This window comes from Giraffa tippelskirchi, chromosome 8, assembly GCF_054371585.1.
Source record: "Giraffa tippelskirchi isolate mGirTip1 chromosome 8, T2T-mGirTip1v1.2.pri, whole genome shotgun sequence".
In the NCBI taxonomy this organism is placed as follows: Eukaryota; Metazoa; Chordata; class Mammalia; order Artiodactyla; family Giraffidae; genus Giraffa; species Giraffa tippelskirchi.
In genome coordinates, this window is record NC_137282.1 from 17,984,602 (window position 1) to 18,005,062 (window position 20,461).

The 20,461-nt window shown below is 50.9% G+C and overlaps 1 protein-coding gene and 1 long non-coding RNA gene across 3 annotated transcripts in view; one reads left to right on the forward strand and one right to left on the reverse strand.

The window, feature by feature from the left end:
• The first annotated feature begins 416 nt into the window (after positions 1 to 416).
• Positions 417 to 4,832, forward strand: LOC145518702 (uncharacterized). The gene is made up of 6 exons (XR_014063157.1): positions 417 to 712; positions 994 to 1,073; positions 2,906 to 2,993; positions 3,378 to 3,457; positions 3,707 to 3,998; positions 4,283 to 4,832. It is a non-coding gene; the product is annotated as an uncharacterized LOC145518702 (long non-coding RNA).
• Positions 1,898 to 20,461, reverse strand: part of RBPMS (RNA binding protein, mRNA processing factor) — a 198,189-nt gene continuing 179,625 nt past the window's right edge. For both annotated transcript variants that reach the window (XM_081523538.1, XM_081523536.1), the window contains 3 exons: positions 16,933 to 17,002; positions 10,289 to 10,390; positions 1,898 to 3,441 (listed from right to left, as the gene is read on the reverse strand). In XM_081523538.1, coding sequence (XP_081379664.1) covers positions 10,345 to 10,390; positions 16,933 to 17,002 — 116 coding nt within the window. In that variant the 3' untranslated portion in view covers positions 1,898 to 3,441; positions 10,289 to 10,344. The remainder of the gene's footprint in view (positions 3,442 to 10,288; positions 10,391 to 16,932; positions 17,003 to 20,461) is intronic.

Below are 20,461 nucleotides of genomic sequence, written 5' to 3' on the forward strand. Positions count from 1 at the left end.
TTTTCACTCATAAAGCAGGAAAGTGTGGTTTGTACCATGGAAGTACGGGTGAATCAGCACCCATGGGTCGCTGGAGAGCTGCAAAAAGAGGAGAAAACAAGATGGTTTCTCACAGCATATTGGCATGTAGGGGCTTGGGGTTGTTAACAGAGCCAGGCCAGTCTTGGGGAGTCGAGTACCATCCAGGACGGTTTGCAGTGGTGACAGAGCTTTACTGTGGCAGGTAAATGTTTCCCTGCTTAGAGAGGCTTATCAGTTAGTTGACAGCATACGGTTTTTCAGTATCAGAATCATGAGTTTGTAGTGTAGGCATTTTGAAGACCAGTGTTATAGATAATGTCATTAGTAACAGATACTCTTCTGCCTTCTCAGAATGTTGGACGATTGTTTGATGTCATCAGGAGGTGTGACAAAACAGGGGTACCAGTTGAAGAGTAAGAGCAACCGTGTGCTGATACTCGAACACGCTCGTCTCCTAACAGTTGGACGTCCCAGTGATGGATGGGGAGACAGTAGGGAGTCTGCTCGCATTCCTAGAGCTAAGCAGGCCTGCCCGAAACACTCAGAATCAGTTGATTCCTGTATGTCATTGTGACATAGACCCCAAGAATTGTTGGGGCATCCGCCATGCTTACTCTCCTATGAAAGTGGGTCTGCCATATATTCAGGTACTGGGTCCAGTGAATTTGAAGCCCACACATATTATTATACTGTAAGTATAAGGTACATTTTGCAAGTTTTACAGTTCTTTTCGAGATTCCTTTACTTTGTAATTTTGTTAGAGGTAGAAGGCATAGTTCTTAATTTCAGTAATAAATGCTGGTTTTATATTATAGCTGCATTAGTCCTGTGTTCAGAAGCAGCAGATCTTTACCCGCAAGGGAGGATTTACTCGATAACAAAAGACAGCCTAGTTATCGTTTTTCTGGATCCTGCAAACATTATGTGTGCAAGCAGAGGGAACAGACAGATCTGCCCTTTTCTTATCCCCAGTTCCCAGTTCCAGAAGATACACTGTTTCTGCTGTTCAAGCGACCAGACAGTGGGTTGTGCCTGGAGTTCACACTAGACGGGTAGGTACTCTCTACCCACTTGTCCCTTGCACAGTGATGGTGACCAGGCACTCCCTCTGAAAAAGCACATGGCAGTCACTGTGTTCAGCCTCTCCAGGGAGGCACACTCAGATCCTATGCCGCCTGGCTTGAACCTGGTGCCTTGGCATCAGTGGGGAAGTCCCAGATGGGCTGAAGGTGAAGCCGCGCGATCGAGCCTGTCCCAGAGCCATGACCCCTGAGCCGTGATGGGTGTGGGCTTCAGAGCCTGGGACCCACTTTTGGTGGCTGGTCTCCTCTGCAAAAAGGTACTTGCGATCCAAGGACAGAACCTAGAATGTCAGTGCCCGGCAAGACTAGTACCTGTTAGTGGTTGTTGCCCTTACTTGGAATTGAGCACTGTGACCTCCCTCCCCCTTTCTGGGGACAGAGGACTTGGTGAGAGTGTTATATGTAAAGCATTTTATTGCTTGGCTATCAATGCCTGTCTTATCACTTAATAGAACATATTTCTTACTCTAACATATTAGTCAGTAGGAAACCACAAATGTAGATTGCAGAGTCTTTGTAGGCTGAGGTGGATGTGCAGTCTGCTGAGTGCAGTAAAAAGACATCAAGAAAGAGGTATGTGTCTCCCCCGTGAACCTCCTGTGGGTCTGGAGGGCTCAGAGCCGCGGTGTCCCGGTAGGTCACCAGGCACCCCCAGTAGAGCATTTGCATAGGCTCTCCCATCCTTCCCTTGGTTGCTCCACCCAGACCTGAAAATGGGAACAAAATCTGCCACTTACTGGATTGCAGTGTGGGATGTACTTGGTTGGTCTTGCAAGAAGGAATTTGCCAAGCAGTGGTGTGACAGCTGGAATTAGCACTTTATTTTTAAAAATGACAATAGAAAAGTACCTTTAAACAGTTTATAAAAGCAGAACAGACTGTGGAAGCTGCTCTGTTTTCCTTGGAAACAAGAGTCCAAAACTGTCACCACGAACCAGGTGGCGCTGGAGGCCTCAGCAGCATTTGGGTGCACCAGGCACACCCCTTGCCAGCATTTCTCGTAAGTTTAAGAGCCTCTCACCCTTGGCTCTTGTTTGTTTTGTGATGACCTTTAAAAGCATCTTGACACCTTGATTTCTAATAGAAAATAAGGAAACTAAAAACCCAACACCAGCCATATATATATAATCATTAGAACATCAAAATCTTCAGCACACTGTGAGCAGATCAATAAGAGAGCTTGTGGTCATGTTTAGTATGTCAGCAGTTAAAAATTCGTAGGTTAATGTATGTTTACACACAAGTGCTCTTCCACGGTAGGGAGAGCATGAGGTGACCTGGGAAGAATGTCACCTTCCCACACGGGACTGACCCAGGCGTGGAGGGAGTCTTGAAGCAAGCTGACCTCTCCTCATTGCTCACGCATCTTCCCCCAGGCCAGTGTGGTCAAGTGTCCCAGTGAGTACAGCGGGATTCAAGGTCAGGTTTTTAAATGGTTCGTCTGGCCTGGTGCTGCCAAGACTCAGGAACACCAGTTCAGTTCAACCAATGTTCTGCAAATGGCTTGGGAGGTGCCCACTGCGGCCACGTCGGCAGGGCTGGGCCCCCAAGTGGAGGCTTCCCCTTCAGACTCATGTCCACTGGGGGTGTCGTGCATCAGCGGGGCTCACGCAGGAGCCTGCTGTTAGAAGAAAAAGGCAAGACCCAGAACTTCACACACAGTTTGTATAGTCACCTCTGGAGCTTCTGGGCGTGTTAAGGGTACACCCCGATGAGGAATCTGCACCAAGCACAGGCTGCTTTGCCCAGCTGGGAACCCGCCATCACACTGGAAGCTCCCGGAGGCTCTGATTGTCTTGCAGGGTGTCCTACCAGACTTGGAAGCAAACCTCAAGCGCCGCACCAGCAGTTCTAACCTCTAACGCTGTGTTACTCACGGACCCAGGCCAGGTAAACAGATTTCTATACATTAACCATATGATCCTGGAAATTCTGATAATATTTTAAACCATGCCTCAAACATGCAGCTTATTTTAGAGAAAAAAAAATTAGATATTTTAAATTACAAGCATTCAAAAGTCAAGCACAAAATGTGTGATCCAACCCAGTGTAAGATCATCCATCCTGTCACACTTAAAATGTTTGGTATAAAAATACTCACTCTCTTGGTTTTATCGTTGACATCTTTTATGTTTCATTTGAAAATATCTCCAAACTGTACAGAAATGGCAGACCATGCGTTCACAAATAACACACTATTTCTTACAATTATACAGTGTAAAAGAGTAAAACATTTTTTATTATATATATATATTTTTTCTTTGAGAAAAACAGATGTGTGATAGAGGCTGTGGCAAAGTCTTGAAGGGCTCAAAACTGGGCGAGGTGTTTTTCAAGCCTGAAACAGAAAGAAGGTGTGTAAGAGGAGCTGATCTCATAACCACGTACAGTCCTGAGCCGCAGGGCCGTCTGGAGACACCGGTGGATAGAAGTCCCGGCTGAGAAACCCCCGGCTGCTCCCCTTCGGAGTTGTGCATGTGTTCATATATGTAAACACAGAACACGCTCGCTGATCCTCTCCACACCAAGACCCTGCACCAGAGGATCGGTGGCCTCACAGTGGGGAGTGGGTGCTTAATTTCTATTTATCTTCCTCTTACTAGAAACCTGTAAGACCTCCTTCCTCTGCAATTGCAAGGAAACACTCATCCTTGCTTTGTGGCAGAAAAAAGGGCCTTTGGAGAATCAACAAGACTTGGCCTCTGCCAGAGTCCCGCCCTGGTCCCAGGAGTTTCTTAAAACACATCTCAGTTCTTTGTGTCTGAATTTACTCGGTGGCACTAGTGGTCAAGAACCCATCTGCCAATGCAGGAGACATGAGAGCTGTGGGTTCGATCCCTGGAGGAGGAAATGGCAACCCAACTGAGTGACTAAGCACGCGAAAAGGCTGCGTTGGTAAGTGTCATCCTCTTACTCATTTTACTTTCGTCTAACTCCCCAGTCCTTTCTTTTCTTACCAGTAGGTGAGACTCACATAAATCTGACTGCAGGAAAGGTACTAGAATTTTGTGTTTGTACATGGGAGGCGGCTGTCATTACACATACAGTTCAAGTCAAGTCCCCCATATTCGAACTTTTGAAAATTGTGATATCCAATCAGGTAAGTAAGTTCGTGTCTGCAGTAAACCGTCACGTGCATGCATCCTCTACAAGTGGTTGTGCTGTTGTGTACTTTGCAGTATAGAGGACAGTCATACAGTATATCTCCAGCCCAGGATGTGCGGAAGCAAGTAGCTGGTACTATTACGAAGCGCCAAGTGCTAGCAGTGGAAACAAAAGTGAAGACAACCGAGTGTGGATGTGGAGCAAAAGGAAAAGATGGAATTGAAGGCCCAGGGAAAGGATGGAGAGAAACCGAAGAGCTTGGAGAGATTTTCTTTGAGGAGGCACGGGATGGGAACGTAGAATAGTAACACAAAGGTTGCAGCAGCTATTCAGAGTACAATCCAGTGTTATCATATCATCTACTACCCAGATGTCACTGGATGGTTTTTCCCCAAGAGAATAGAATTGAACCAGCAAGGAGCCAGACTTGGTAGTGCCATCAACGTCAGGCATGAAGGAAACTGCACCTTGCCTTCATCTCCTACTGCTGAGGATCCTTCAGCTCTCTGCCCTCCTCCAGTCAGTAACTGTTCTTGCCCGTTCACTCTATGCTGTAGGCCAGCTGTTGTATTCCTGTACTTACCAAGGGGACTGTAGGATTAAAAGTGTTTCGTTTTCTCTGCATTGTTTGTGTGAAAAGTATTATAAACCCAGTACAGTACTGTTGTGTTAGTTGGGTACCTAGCCTAACTTCTTTGCACTTAGAGACATGCTCTTGAAGTGAAACTTACTCATATGTAGGGAACTTACTGTACTGCCCTGTGTTAAGACTTATTTAGGAAAATGTATTTAGCAAGGAATCCTGAAATTAGGAATATTAAGGTCATCTCATCAGCTATGTTTGGGAGTGTTAAATATATTTGTTTCTACCTAAGCCAGATCTGTACAGTGCCAGCTGGATCTGAACTATGACCCAATATATCTCTTCACAGCCTAGTTTTGGGATGACAGTTCAAACAGGTAAAAATAATGAGCCACAAGCTGTTAGACTGATGCAGCAATCATGTACCTAGGAATCATGGGGAAAAGTCCACAGAAGGGTGTTGGTTTCAAGAGTAGGGATCTGGTTCTCGGAAGTTAGAGTAGCACTTAACCTGTCTTCTCTTCAGCCTGTTGCAGCTGTTAACCAAATGACGTACTGACTGACGATTAGAGAGAGTGCCCGCTTGGGTTGAGAAATGCTTCCAACTTAAGCTCGGCGATCTCCACCTGCTCCCTCCACTTTCTCAGAAACACAGGACTTGTTCAGCAGGAGGAGGTGCCCTCCTTAAGGAAAACCCCATTCTGATTCCTTTGCTTCTCTCAGTGCCCAGCCCAGTGCCTAACCCCCGCCCCCACCACTCGCTCAATGATAGAGGACTCTAAGTGGGCAAAGTTTAACACTTGCATAATAGGAAATCAGAAACACAAGAAGCAAAAAAAAAAAAGTCATCCATATTCATGAGCAGTTTGCTGGCTGATGTGTCCTTCTAGGTCTCCTCTGTGTATTTTCACAATTAAGCGCCCACTTTTATGTAATTAAGATCATACAGCTATCATGCTTTTTCACACATCAGGAATATCTACCAAAGCCACGCGATTTTGATAACCAAGAATACACCACTACACCTGCCCCCCTGAATCTTTCTACCCAGTAGAAATCACGATCCGGTCTAGGTGTGAACAGCACGAAGCAGCCACCGTCCCTAATGACCTGTCAAGCTTCAGGCCTCAGTCTGCCAAAGGAGCGCGCATCCCCCAATCTCTGTCTACGGAGGAAGGGAACCAGCTCGCAAAACTGGAGGCAAGGCCAGTTTCCCTCCTTCACACTCTGGGCTCATCAGGCCTGAATTGACAAGTCCTCCGTCATTCCAAACTTGGCCCTGTGCCAGCAACCCAAGCTGCGGACATGGATCGCAGGAAACAGATTCTAAGGAGCAGCAGTTTCCACTTCAACTCACTGTGGACAGCAGCAAGCAGCCCTGGGAACCTGAGGGGCCTGCGGCGGCTGGCGCCTCCTGACAGAGCATGGGCCTGGAGAGCAGCCAAGACTGACGGCCTTCAGGGACTGCGCAAGCAGGCGGAGGACCCTTCCATGGTGGGCCCACAGCTTTAGACCCTGCAGGCACAGCCTGGCTGGTCTAGGTCTCCTTGCCCCTCGGGAGCTGGTGCCACCTTCGGGAAGTGCACCGTGCCCGCTCTGGCCTCTTTCTGGTTCCACAGCCCGCTACCCCGTTCCACTCACCTTTGTGCCGGATGTCTCTGCCACGACCACAAAGGCCACGCGTCTCTACTCAGACTCACCACCTTGCCTTCACAAACCCTGCACTCTTGGATCACCCTGACACCAACATTACCATCTGGGTTCACCTCACCTGGTCTGTTTCCACTTGATTCATTTTGCTTTGGCCAGCCAGATGACAGTTCGTAAAGCACCACTGCCCCGATTTTCAGTGCCTTCCCAAGACCCTCAAAAGCTTCGTTAAAATCCCCTTTCAGCAAGACCATGCTGTCTGTATTCGCACCTCCTCCCTTCGCTAGTGTATCTTCCGCACACACAGACCCTCCTATCGTTCAAAACTCAGTTGAAGCCCCACTTCCTCCAGCCTTTCCTGGTCCCTTCAGGGCTTTCTCAGCTCTTCACAGGCACTCTCCCTTTCCAGACCACTTACTCGGATTACACAAGGATCACCTTGGATTATTTTCCTCCCTAAGACCATCTCCACCTTCCTCTACTCCAGATATAGTCACTTGCATGTAGCAAAAATGCAGACACTTGGGACGCTAGAACAAACGAAACCGAAATGATAGGCCGTTAACGAGAGGAGGCCCAGAGACGCTGGCCCCTAGTCTTGATGATGCCGGGGCTGGGCTGAGAGCAAGGAGATGCAAGGAGCCCGTGTGGAGCTCTGCACACTGGCCCTGGGGGCGGAGCGGGAGTCACCACAGAAAGCTGACACAGGGACTGGGAAGGCACCCGCGCAGCTTTTTGAGAAGCCCACCTGGCTTCAGGATACTCTGTCCCCTTGCCGGGTTGCTGAGAAAGAAAGAAAGGTGGATGGAGCTGGTTAACCTAGGCTGAAAGACGGATCTTTCGGAGTGAAAAAGGACAACAAAAGGGGGTGCGAGTTGATCGCTTCCTGAGCCTTTCCATAACTGCTGGGTAAAGGCAGCTCTCACATGGGAAAAGAATGTGTCCGCATTGCCATAGCTGTTCCAGACTGAACAGAAGGTCAAAATGTGGCTATTTCAGTCCCTGTAAACAAGGAAGGGGGGTTAGCTAGAAACGGGAGTTCAAACCTTGGAATGTATTAACAAGGACATTTTAAACACGGCAAAGACATCCGGGAACACAGAGCACTGGGGCGGCGGTGGCGGGGAGGGGGTCAGGCCCCTCGGTTCAGACAGCAGACTCTCCTCACAGAGCCTTTCCTGACAGGGGGTCAGCTACAACACGCACGTGATGGGATAAACAAGGGAAGACAGTGACTCACGTGGCACCTGCCCAATTGGAAGACAATGGAGACCGTCTCCTGGTGTCTTAAGGCGTACGAAGCAAATTCTAAACCACCTCCCTTCAGCTGTGTCTTCTCAGTGCTCGGGGACAGCTGCTGCTGTGTGTGGGTCAAGGGCTGCCCTGCTGGTGGCGGTCAGTGCCGTGACCCGGGAGGGGCCTCTCTTCCCAGAGGTAACTTAGTAGGTTCAAGTCTATTGATCCAAGCACCTTACGAGCTTTTTTTTTTTCTCCCAGCAGTAAGAAAATCCTGTTTTCCACCAATCCATCCCTATATACTTGACCTGTTTCCTAATGATTTCTTCCCCAAGAGTTTTTCTAACATTTGTTCATTTTTACTAAAAGTCAAGTAAGGAATATTCCCTTCTACCCAAATCCCAACATCATATGACTAAGATTTTTAATTAATGAGTGGTTTAGTTTTCATTTCCTGTCAGGTTTTTTTTTTTTTAATGTTCATACTAATTTGTAATAAAAAGACTAGTTAACCTTTAAAAGGGGTCAGTCAAAATGTCCATGGTGGTGCAGTGGCTAAGACTCTGCTCCCAAAGCAGGGGAGCAGGGTTCGCTCCCTGGTCAGGGAACTAGATCCCATGTGCTCCACCTGAGTTCGCATGCCGCAGCTAAAGGTCCCAAGTGATGCAACTAAGACTCGGCGGCACAACCAAATAAATGAAAGTAAATATTACAAGATAGAAAGCTTCAGTCTAGAGTCTCTAGGGACCAGTCTTCTGTGACTCCTCCCTAACCTAAAGACGCTGCCCCCTCCATCTGTGTAGCCACTGCCCACAGGAACAGAGCGCGGGCCCAGCGGCCCCACTGTGGCCCCGGATGCATTCCAGCCCCCGGGGCCAGAGACCCTCCCCTCCGTCCAGGCCAGGCCTACCTCTGCAGGGCTGTCTGAGCTGGCCGGGGAGATCTTGTAACTCCCTGGGTGGCCCTGGCACCTGGAAGCCCCACAAGGACCATGGCTAGTGATGCCGACCCTCCTCCCGCATCCACGTTGGCACCGCCCACTCACTCAGGTTCATCTGTGGTCAGACTCCCACCTGCCTCCCCCCAGGACCAAGCCCTGGTTCTCCTCCCCCTTGTCACCAGGCCCTCCCGCTGTCCACGGACAGTCACCACAGGTTCCAGCTGCGTCCTGACGGGGCGCATCTGTTTGTGCCCCAGTGACTGAAGTCTGGGTTGATTTATTGCACTAAAAAAAAAAAATACCTACTCTAACCTGCTTCTAAAGTTATACATGGGTGGCTTTCAATTGGTCCTTAAATTTCCCCAGAGGAGGGGAGAAAGCAAAATAAAATCTTGTCTTTCTATTGAGTGGTAACATCAATAAGAATACTGTAGGCACTTCTGTTAAGGACCATGACAACAGGAAAGCCTGACCAATCAGAAGCCTGTACAACTGGTGGGTATCTGTTGGCTTTCCGCAGGGATGTGGGAAAAACGTTTACCTGCTAGGAAGTTTGGCTAGTGTCTCCTGCATTGCGGGCAGATGCTTTACTGCCTGAGCCACTAGGGAAGCCCCAGGTTAGTGTGAGAAACACTGGGAAAAAGACCCCAAGTGCTGGAGGCCAGCTCCCCACAGAGGCACCACACGCGCCTCTGGAGGACAGGAGAGGTGGTGTTCTGGGCACGCGCTTGCTCACCTCCCAAATGTGGTAATGACCTCCTAGGCCCGACTGCCCAATTCTGTCCTTAGCAGGAATTCTGTCCTTAGTGTTCTCTTCCTGACTCATCTTTGCTTCATAGGCCCCTCACAGGGATGCAATCTGCCACCTTATTTGGGCCGAGCCATAACTGCGGTTGGCCTGCCCCTGGCATTCCTGCTGTCCTAGGTCAAGCTTTTCAAAAAGACTGGAAGCCACATACACGGTTTGCCTCTGGGAACTCAGCTGCCCGGTGGAGACCTCACTGCACTGCTACAAGCAGAACTGAGCAGTGACAGTTGGTATTGACGGAAAAGACGGACAAGTCACCCAAATCTTCACCATCAGAAAAGCCCCACAGTTTAGAGGAATCCAGGGAGATTCCATTATAGTTCAGTCATGCTCAAGGCCCATCGCTCTATTTCTGAAAAGGCTCATCAAAATGTCTCGAGTCATAAGGGCTACACTATATTTAGCATAAATGGATTAATAAGAGGGATATACATACTATATCTGAAGATTTCCACCAAACCTTAAAAAAAAAAAAAAGCCTTAGCGCTTCAAGGGAAAAGCTTCATTCATACCTAAGTTCCCTTCGGCAGACGATCTCATCCCTGGATGCTGCTGGATGAGAAGTGTCAACTCTAAACCAGACATCACCCAGCAAAGCTGCAAGGACCAAGCACTGAGCAACACGCTCTTACGAACCTGCAGGGCTCACCTGCTCTCCTGGGACGACTTCTCTCAGCAGGAGGCGGCCGGAGGAGGCGACAGAGAGTTCGCCCCGATCCCAAGCACCCACCACAGCCAAAGGAGAGGCCCCCACCTAGCATGGGAGGCTGGTCCCAACCACACCGCTCTATCTATGTGGTCATGCCTGGCTCAGGACATGCTGCTTCTCAGGAGGAACTGTTCAGTCTTGCTTTGGAACTCACCAGCACGCTCCAGTTTTGTAGAACAGCTCAAGAACAGTAGCCACTTGAAGATTGCATTAATACCCACAAGACAGATTGCAGCCACCATCACACACCTGGAACCTGGGGTGGAGAAAAGAGCAGCTGTTAACACCAGTGACGTCCACGCCGGCTGGTTCCGAGGGCAAAGAGCTGAAAGGCAAAGGCCCCAGCACCAAAGGCCTCTGCCTGCTGACTCCAAGGACAAACACCACTAAAAGGGACCAGGACCATCAGGGCCACAAAGGGCCCATGATGCGGTGGAGTGGAGTGGAGGAGGCTCTGCGGGACAGGGGTGAGGCGGCCGGCAGCAGAGGGGCGCTCCCTGATAGCTAGGCCAGTGGGGAGGGCACCTGGAGAAAGGGGTGCCCTTCAAGAGCACCAGGGTGTAAGCTCCCCGGGGGCAGACTGGCAGGGCCTCTGTACACACATCCCCATGGGCTAGATCCCCAGGACTGGCAAAAGCCTCAGGTTCCCGGAGAGGAGGAACCTGAAACCAACTGCAGGGGCCACGCCAGACCTCAGGGTCAACTCTACTCAGCTCAAGGCCAAGCCCAAGGTTCTCCAGGAGAACCACCTACTAGAAAACAAAAACCCAAAGCAAACACTTGTGAACATATATCCTGCTATTCCCAAGATTTGAGAATTTTGAAACACTAAAAGGGACAGAGCATCAGCGGGCCATACATTTTTGAATATTCTTCCTGCAGGCATGGCTGCCTGTGAGCCGGCTGGTTTCATCAAGAATTCCTGGTGCTGAGGAAGCCCGAAGGATGGCCCACGTGGACCCCATTGCCCACGAGCATTCCTCATGTTCTCAGCACTGCTTCTTCCTGGGACAGAGCACCTGTTTCAGGTATGCAGGGCTGCGTGAACTGGAGGTCGACTGGACAAAGTTGACCCTGGGAGGCTGCAGGGAGACCCATGCCCTGCACTGAAAGATTGCCTTCTTAGGGCATCTCTCTTCTCAGAATCAAGGGGAAAAAAAAAAGTTTTCCCCAGAATTTCACTATAAAAAACATTAAAAGATAAATAGATGTGATTCTGCTTTCCTAGTAAAACTTGGGTTATCTGAGGACAGAAAAATAAATATTCACCCTGCAAACAAAACCTCTCCACTCACCCAACTTTCCCCAGCCTTGTCCACACTTGCCGGGCGCAGGCGAAGAAGGAGGGAGACCCAGAGAGGCCCCGGGGCGGCCAGACCAAGGCTGCATTTTTGGGATGCTTGTTGTTTAAAAAATCATACTTATCACCAGATGCTACTCAGCCTCTGGGCTGAAGCGTATTGTGCTGACTCAAGACTGGTGATTTAAGAGTCCTGGGCCCCTAGCTTCTCGCCCTGGGTTCTGGGAGCACGGAGTTTTTATCACCAAGCTGCTCTTTGCAGTTGTTAAAATCAGCAACACTTGTCTGCACACCAGGCGGGCAGACAGAATGTGTGGGACAGAGTCTGCTCTGTAGATACCTCAGGAGATGACTCCCCAAGGAATACAACAAACCAGAGGGGACTCCCAGGCATTCACCTTTAACTTTATGGGGAGCACATGGGCCTTCTGAACCTCCACCTTCAGCCAAGCGGAGCCGACGGTGTGAAGGGTTAGGGAGAGGTGCATGTGGGTTCCTGTAGGTGGCCCCACCCTGCACCTGTGGAGCTGCCCAGACAGCGTTCTGCTTTCTGTGAACATCTTCCAGGGACCAGACCGGCAGCTTCCTGGTGTGCATGCTCAGGGGTCTCCCAGCCAGAAATAGACTGTGGACGAAGGGCAGGGTCGGGGCTGTCACACAGTCTGGGTTTGCAGATGAGCTGGTGAGCAGACCCCTGGTGTGTTTGAACTCCCAAAGCTGGAAGGGATGCCGCGACCCCAGTACCTGGCAGGAGGCGGGTTCTCAGGCCCATCCCTACTTTTTAATGTACACAGGAAACAGAACAGACCCTAGGCTTCTGGGTGGGGAAATCATAACCAGGGCAGGTAGAGACCCCTCTCGGGGCAGGGTTCGTGAACTCGGGCCTCCCAGGTTTGGGAAAGCCAGCAGTGCTTTAAAGCTTCACCTGGCTCAAGCCTGTTCACTTTGATTTAGCAAAACGGGAGGTGAGCAAAAGAGAAGCAGGGAAGTTAAACTGTTCTCTAAACTTGAGTAAAGTGAGGTTTGTTGTGGGGTCTCCCAGGTGACACTAGTGGTAAAGATCCCGCCTGCCAATGCAGGAGACAAGAGACTCGGGTTTGATCCCTGAGTCGGAAAGATCCACAGGAGGAGGAAATAGCAACCCCACTCCAGTATTCTTGCCTGGAGAATCCCATGGACAGAGGAGCCGAGTGGGCTACAGCCCATAGTGTCACACAGAGTCGGGTACAACTGAAGTGATTTTAGCAGGTATGCACACACAGGTTTGTTCTAGAAAAGGAACCCCATATAAATAGGGCAAGCTTTCATTTCTGCTCCTGTGTACAAGGAAGCACCTGCTACCCTTGACTTTTGCCTTTTTTTCTCATTCTGCATTTCTCCATTAGCCCTTCCTACCACCTGACCTACCGTGTTTTAGTAGTTTATTACTCTCCTCCCTGTCGTAGAATGTCTCCACCAAGGCAAGGGTTTTGTCTGCCTCTGTCCACTGCTATATATGCAGCACCTAGAATAGCACCCTATGCCCTGCAGATCTTCACTGAATATTGATTGTGTTAATCTACTTTAGTGTGATTGAAAGACCTTGGTTCACAGAAGAAAGGGAATGGTCCTGAGGCCTCTTCTAGGGAGAAGGCAGAGGTGATGGCAAGAGCCACAGCAGCTATCAGGGCACCATGAAGACTGCCCTTCCCACCCTGCTAAACTCTTTAAGTTCTGCCTGGATATCCAGCTCCTGGACTCTGGATGATAGCCACATACCCAAGGCTCTCCTGTTCACAACCAAAGACAGACTAGGCCATTCCTCCCTGAAAGTAAACAAAAGGAACAAACAGCTTCAAATTCCAGCTTTGTTATCTCTCTTGCTATGTCCTCCTTTAATTTGGTGAGGCTGTAACTACATGTGCCTATAGTTTCTATGCTGTGGTTTTGGTCCATGGCCAGGAAAATTTCATGAGTTTCTAATGAACACCCTCCCACATCCACTCCAACTCTAACTCTTTCTTCCCCCATTTTTTCTGATTTCTTTAATTACATTTGGAAATGCAGGAAAACTGCATAACCAGGAACTCCAACCAGGATAACTGGGTAACCCTTATTCCTTCTAAGAAATGACTAAAGACTTGCTCGAGTGTCCTGTTCGCAAACCATCTGGGAAGTTGATCATTTCCAATCAGTATTATGTATTCTGGGGTTCTCTACCACATGGCTGAACCATCAGCAAAACTCTGTAGTGAGGTACACACATTGCAACCAGACTAAACACCATCTGTTAAGCAAGATGTTGAACAAATTAGAGAGTCAATAACACCCAACCATGGAACAACTCCTTTTCTAAAGGTCTTACTTACGCCACTGATGGCGGTCCACACACACACCAACCTCCTTAGGAGCATCCCGAGCGGTAATTCTCCTTTTACTCTGAAATGTGTTCATGGCTCTTGCCCATTAGAACTTAAGGTCTTCAGGGGCACAGGCCTAGTTTCACACATTTTTACATCTGTCACATAGTAGATACATAATGTGTTTATTTAAAGAATAGAGAGCTTGTTTACTTTTCTAGTCACTGATTTCCCTTTAGAAGTAAGAGCTCAGGTGGGTCAGTCAACAACTCAGATGTATTAACATGTCTTTTGTTACCCGAATGTTCGGTATTCACTTACATAACCAACCATTGGTCACAGGCACTAGTTTCTGCAACCCCCCTCCCCCCAGTAAGTAATGTGTTAAAAAATCCTTGAGGGCCCCCTGGGGGAACAGGCCTGGAGTCTTCAGGGTCTAGGAGGAGGCAGCCCTGAGGTCTCACCCAGCAGAAGTGACGGCCGGGCTGCTCCCAGGTCCTCGCGTCTGACACCAGATGTCACTCCCGCTCCTATTCTGGGGCCATCGTTCCAGGCGGGAAGGAAGCCCTTTCCAGTGAGTGTAGAAAGGCCACGTGGGTCACCAGTGGTGACACGGGTGCCACTTAACCTTCACTTACCCTTTCCAAGGACTCATTCTGCTAAAAAATGTTTGCCATTGCATCGGCACCACTTTTTCCAATTCTAACTTACATTTCCCTACGATTACTCAGCCTGGATTATTAGCTGTCTCAGAAAGGGCTTGGTCCAAGAGACTGGACAGAGCCTGAGTAATGGGGCCCTACCAAGCTGGTCTAACTTCAGGCAGGAGGGAGACTGCAGCCCCAACTGCAAGTGCGGTGTAATGCGCTCGGGGATCTGCCTTCCTCCCTAAGCACCTCCTCGCCCCACTCGAGTCCCTCAGACCCCAAGGAAGGTGCCTGGCCCATGGCCTGAGTTTCTCTCAGAACAAATGATGCAGCCACAGGAGGCATGACATCTTTATGCGGATCTGACAGTGTTTCGGAAGTCGTACTTCAAGGGGAGCGGAGGGGGGGCAACTGCCAGCCCTTCCCTGCTGGCCACGCCGCCACTAGCTCTCTGGGGAATGGAGCGAGATCTCTTCAACTGCTTACCGATCACATCTTCTCTTAAAGCAAAATCCTCCCTTAGGCCCTATGCCACCACCACCACCTTTGGCAACTGGAAATGCCAGCATCTCACGCAGCTTTCCTTCAGCACCTGACACTGTGGACCAGGCAGCTCAACACTGCCCTCTCCTAAGGGCCCGGGCGGCCCCGCTCCTGGTCCCTCTTCACTCTGAACAAGCCGACTCCTGACAGTCGGGGGAGTCCAGGTTCTGGCCCACTGGCCTCCCCTCCGATGTCATTCACCTCCTCAACTGTTAGCTGATGCTAAAAGTAGAAAGCCAGATCTACATTCCACTCCGTGATTTCCTTCATGAGCTTCACAGTGTGTGGTTTTCTTACCCTAGACACCTCTGGGTGAATGCCTACCAGCCTTCAAACATTAAGAGAGAAACACGGTCATGGAAGAGAGAGGTGCGTGGGACAGTGCCTTCTGGAGCTGCTAACACGACAGTGCTGGACCCGCGTCACCCGCTAAGGGAGGAGATTCCCAAAGAACGGAATGACTAAGGCTTTTCAGAACAAATACACAATGGCTGGGGATATATAAATCAAGCGTGAAAGTTAATTATGGGGACTTCCCTGGCAGTTGAGTGCTTAAGACTTCACCTTCCAATGCTTCGGGTGCCTGTTCAATTGCTGGTTGGGAAGCTAAGATGCCATATGCCTCGTGGCCAAAAAAACCAACCAAACCAAACCTCCCCCGTCCATAAAACAGAACCAGTATTGTAACAAATTTGACTTTAAAAATGGTCCACATTTAAAAAAAATTAATTATGGGCATGCATATGGATATAAAGTATGGACTTAGGAAATTCTGGACTTAAGGGACTCCAGAATACCTCAAAACTTAAAATTTGTGTTTTCAGGCAGGAAAAAAGGTCTCCCTTAAATAGCAAACTTTAAGATGTCACAAGATAGCAAAATATTTTAAAGGAACATTTTAGGTACCTACCATGAACAGCTGACTTTGTTTTTCAAAGACTGACAGTTGTATTTTAAAGGTTCTGTCTTTGAACATTACCATTTCATTCAAGTGTATTTTAACACACAGAGAAGAACATCATTCCAGAATAAAGGACAAATACAAGTAGCTTTAAGGGAAGAACCCTGGTTTTTCCTCTCTCATCACAGATTAGTGACAAGTGTTGACAGGTGACTTACTGGTCTGAGGGTTATAGGTATGGGTGCCACTGGTTTAGGTTCTGGGTAAGAGGTGAGGGCAAGGTTTCCCAGGGTGTGCTCTAAGTGAAACCTGAGTCTCCTAAGATTCTCTGAGAAAAGGGTTTCCTGGTCTCAAGTTTGAGAAATACTGCATCTTAGAGTTTCCTGATCTCAAAGATTCACAATGCTCACCTTGTTATAAAGGTTCTGAGAATTGCTTGGTGAGGAAATCTTTTTAGCTCCAACCCTGGAAGCATGTAAGTCTCTACCCGAGGACAAGTGCTCTTTGACCATACTCAGAGATACGTTGGGTCAGGGGAAGGGAAGGTACAATCCTGGCTTATTGAAGTTGATGTCTTCCAGCACAAAAATGTCATCCCTCAACTTACTTATTGGCAGAGGAAGAATCCTGTCGGGTCGGAGGGTGGACCAACACTGGCCACCCCTGGGGGGTGGGGTTTCTGAGGCTCTGATGCCCATCGCTAATCCTCCTGTTTGGCGAGGCTCTGGCCTTCTGACCCAGGACGAGCGCCCTCTGGAAGCCCTGACCTTTTATGGAACCCAGAATGTCAGCAAGTGAAACCCGCCTTCAGCAGTCCCCCTGGAACCGGAAACCAAGGGGACCTGAGCTACCTGCTGAGACTTCAGGTCAACAGGGCAACCTGCCTGAGGAAAGTGAACCTCAGGACTCTCTGGGCCACGCAGGGTTCCTGGGGTGAGTGGAATGACCTTGGAGGAGCCCAGGAAGTGGGCACTGGGGCAGGATGGGGGCCGCCCTGTTACAAACGTCTGCTCTGTTCTGGGCCCGTCCAGGTGCAGGACACGGTTCTTGTTGAAAGCAAGTACTTACGTAGGATTCAGCAGAACTGACGGGACTTCCAGCCCTGAGAAGTAGCCTCGGAGGGAGGGAGCCAGCGCATCTGGAAGACATGTGGGGAGAAGGCCGTGAACCAAGGCCCCCGACGCACCTTCACTCCTCACAGGGCAGGGCGGCCGGGCCCCTACCCACTTCCCTGTCCCCAGGTCCTTGCCTGCGGGCAGCTCCCCATGAGGGGCTGAAAAGCATCAGAGCCGCATCCTGAGAACGTCTCCACAGGACCATGCTCTCGGGAGCCCTGGGGGTGCCCTGCTTCCAGTCTCCTTTATAGTCAACAGCCACTGCCGGGCTGGAATCTGCCCAGGAGGCACCCTCCCCATGTTCACCCAGCGTCACCCAGGCTGGGGGGCCAGACTGCCTAACGGCTGGAAACTTGGCTCTGTTTGGTCAGGAAGGGACGGTTCCTGACACCATCCATGCCAGTGATCTGGCCAGGAGGGCTTTTGAGAATCTGCTCCTGTGCTTTTAGAAAAGGCCCCTAGGCACTGTGGGGGGTGTCTGGTACCCCGTGCCCTCTGCTCACTCTGTGGGGCCCCGCCTCTTCTGTTAGGTTTCCAGAATGCAAGGCCAGCCCTACCCACAAATGGACTATGATGCTGGGTGCGCTTGGCAGAATGTTCTCCATCCTGTATGGAGGAAAATGTGTTTAAAAAAAAAAAAAAAAAAAGGGCAAGTGCCCTTCAGCTTGAACAGACGTCCATCTGTTGGCATCGTGGGTTTTGGCCCCTAAGCGTTTGGACAGAGGAGAGAGATGAGAGATCCCCGTTTACCGCTGCTTCCATTTATACTCCCCACCAGCCCCTGAGCAACACAGGAAGCAGCGCTGGGGTTGGAGGAAGGTGGGCAAATTACAGCAAAGGCGGAGGCTGCCAGCAGAGGACACGGAGGTGGTACCCTCCCCAGCATGGCAGGAGGAAGACTGCTCTTTATTTTGGTTCACGGGAGCTCGTTTCTAGAGTAGAATGCGATGCTGGGAGGAACTTTACCCTGGCAAGTCAACTTCCGTGGTTTAATAAAATCAAATCTGCAGCAGAACCCCTTTTTCACAGCCATTTTATTCAGATCTCCAACGGGTGACCAGATGAAGCAGCCCTCTGGCTGACCCAGAGGTGCAGAGGGCCTGGGGACCTGCCGCCTCCTCTTACCTGATAGGTACAGGTGGGGAAATCGGCTGAGGGCTGGGTATTCTGAGTGGTGTCCACCATGGTCACAGAGCCCAGTGGGCCCGGGGCTGGGTCAGGATCCAGGGTTCAGGCTCCTCCAGCTCTAACCAGATTCTACAAGCTGGGCTGTCTGGGAATGGGCCCAAGAAGGCCCACACCGGACCCTGGCCTTTCCCTGTGGGTCACATGCAGAAGCCTGCAGAGCTCCCTTTGACCCCGCGGGCATCCTTCACAGAGTGACTGTGTCCCACTGACTGTCATTCTAGGGTGAGGGGCCACACTGGGGGACGCCATCCCTGCTCGGAGCAGAGGAGTCTGGCCTCGCTTACTCCATATACTAAGGGTGTATATGGAGCTTCTGCCTACACCAGGACTCACGGCTTTGTGCATCTGAACCCACTTGCTCAGTAAGCAAAGGGCAGAGTTGGAGCTGCCTTCCTGAGAAGCCCTTGGGCCGGCTGTGCCTTAGAGACCCACCAGGGCAGAACATCAGATATGACTAGAAACGGGTTTACCAGCCAAAGTGGGGCCCCCGTATCGGGAGGGTGAAGCTGTATTCCTGGGTGGGGGGGCCACCAGCTGGTACTGAAGCTCTTTAAGGGCTGAACCAGAGTCTTTTCAATACTCAGAGCAATGAAGGGGACACTGATCAAACCTTCGCATGCAGGTAGGCTAAAAACATGGGGAACTTAAGGGGGTGCAGAACAAAGGAGGGAGAAGTAGGGGGGGAAACGAGGGAGGAAGGCGCGGAAGAAAGAGAGGGAGGCTAGAGTACAGGGGAGGAGGGGGAGAAGGCAGAAGGGAGAGACGCAAAAGAAAAAACTCATACCTACCCATGGCTCATGGCTTTGTGCATCTGAATCCACTTGCTCTAAGCAAAGGGCAGAGTTGGAGCTGCCTTCATGAGACAGGAAAGGATGGGGCGGGGGCACAGCCCCGCGGCGGGTGGGGGGCTGGGAACCTAGACACACAGCGGAGGGGGATGGGTCCGTGCGCACCGGGGTCGGGGGAGCAGTGGCGGCGGCCGGTGATGCCCAGGTGCGGGGCTGGGGCGCGGAGCCCAAGGCACGCTGACAGGAGCCCAGGGAGAGGGGGGACCGCAGGGTGGATAGCATGACTCCCGATTCGGTGCAGGTGACGGTGACAAGGAAGCACACCCGCTCCAGCCTCTCCACGCACACACAGCCTCGCACTCTCCGGGGAACCTGCCTGCGGTGGGGACCGGAGCCCCGCAGGGGATGGGCAGGCAGCTGCTGACCCCGGGGGGCCAGGAGAAGCCGGGCTCAGCTGAGCAGAGGTACAGTCAGCCCACGGGCTGGTCCTCAGGGAAGGTGAGGGGGCAATGGGCCTGAGACCCACCGGGCCTGGCCACTCTTGCGCATGCCCAGAAGGTGGGCTCTCCCCCGCCGCGCGCCCCCCTCCCCCCACACCCAAAGGCTGCCTCCTTCCAGCTCCACGGGGCGCAGCGCCATCCTGCTTCCAGCAGGAGCCGGCCGAGCCTGCGCTTGTCCCTGTGCCCGAGGAGGGCAGAGCAGCAGCAGAGGTCACAGGGCAAAACCCCAGCACAGGCAGCCAGTCCCGGGGAACAAGTGTTCTGTGCTAATCGCCGCTCTCCTCTGAGAAAACAGGGGTCATCCTTAACGCCCACTCAGACTCCCCTTCTGCTGTGGTTTCTGGCTCCTGGTCACTCGTGGCCACTCCTGCCCCGCGCCTAGGGGCTACTCAGATGCGTCATAAACACTGGGGAAACCCATGACTCGCCGACTCTGGCTCGAGGGGCCATCGAGCATGGCTGACCTTTCTCCTAAGGCCACTGTCCTGATCAGCAGAAAAATGCACGTGTGCTCAACCCCACGTACACAACTGCACGCTCACAGTGTTGTGTGCAACTCCGAGGGCCTCAGAAGCCCCTGAAAGAACCCTTAACATAACAGATAACGATCGAAACTGATACTGCTCTTTGCTCTGCACCAGAGACTGCTAGACACAGCACGCAGACTGCGACATGAAAGCGAGTAAGCAACATGGAAGACCCTGGGCGCTTCCACTAGAACCTCATCCTGACAGTCATCCCTGTTTCGATTCACCATCCAGGGAACACACTGGGGTTCCGCCATCACGCTTCTTCAGGAATGCTCCTCCCCAATGCAGCAAGGGTAACCCTGGAGTCTCCACCACCTCAGCATCATACCAGCTCCAGTGACTGGTGACAGACAGGAGGAGGGGAGCAGCCAGAGAAGAAATGACTCGGTGCAAAAATAAAGTGCTAGAGAAGAGGAGGAGATGCCCATAAAACATCCATCCTCTTCCATGTATAGATGAGGAACTAAGGCCCAGAG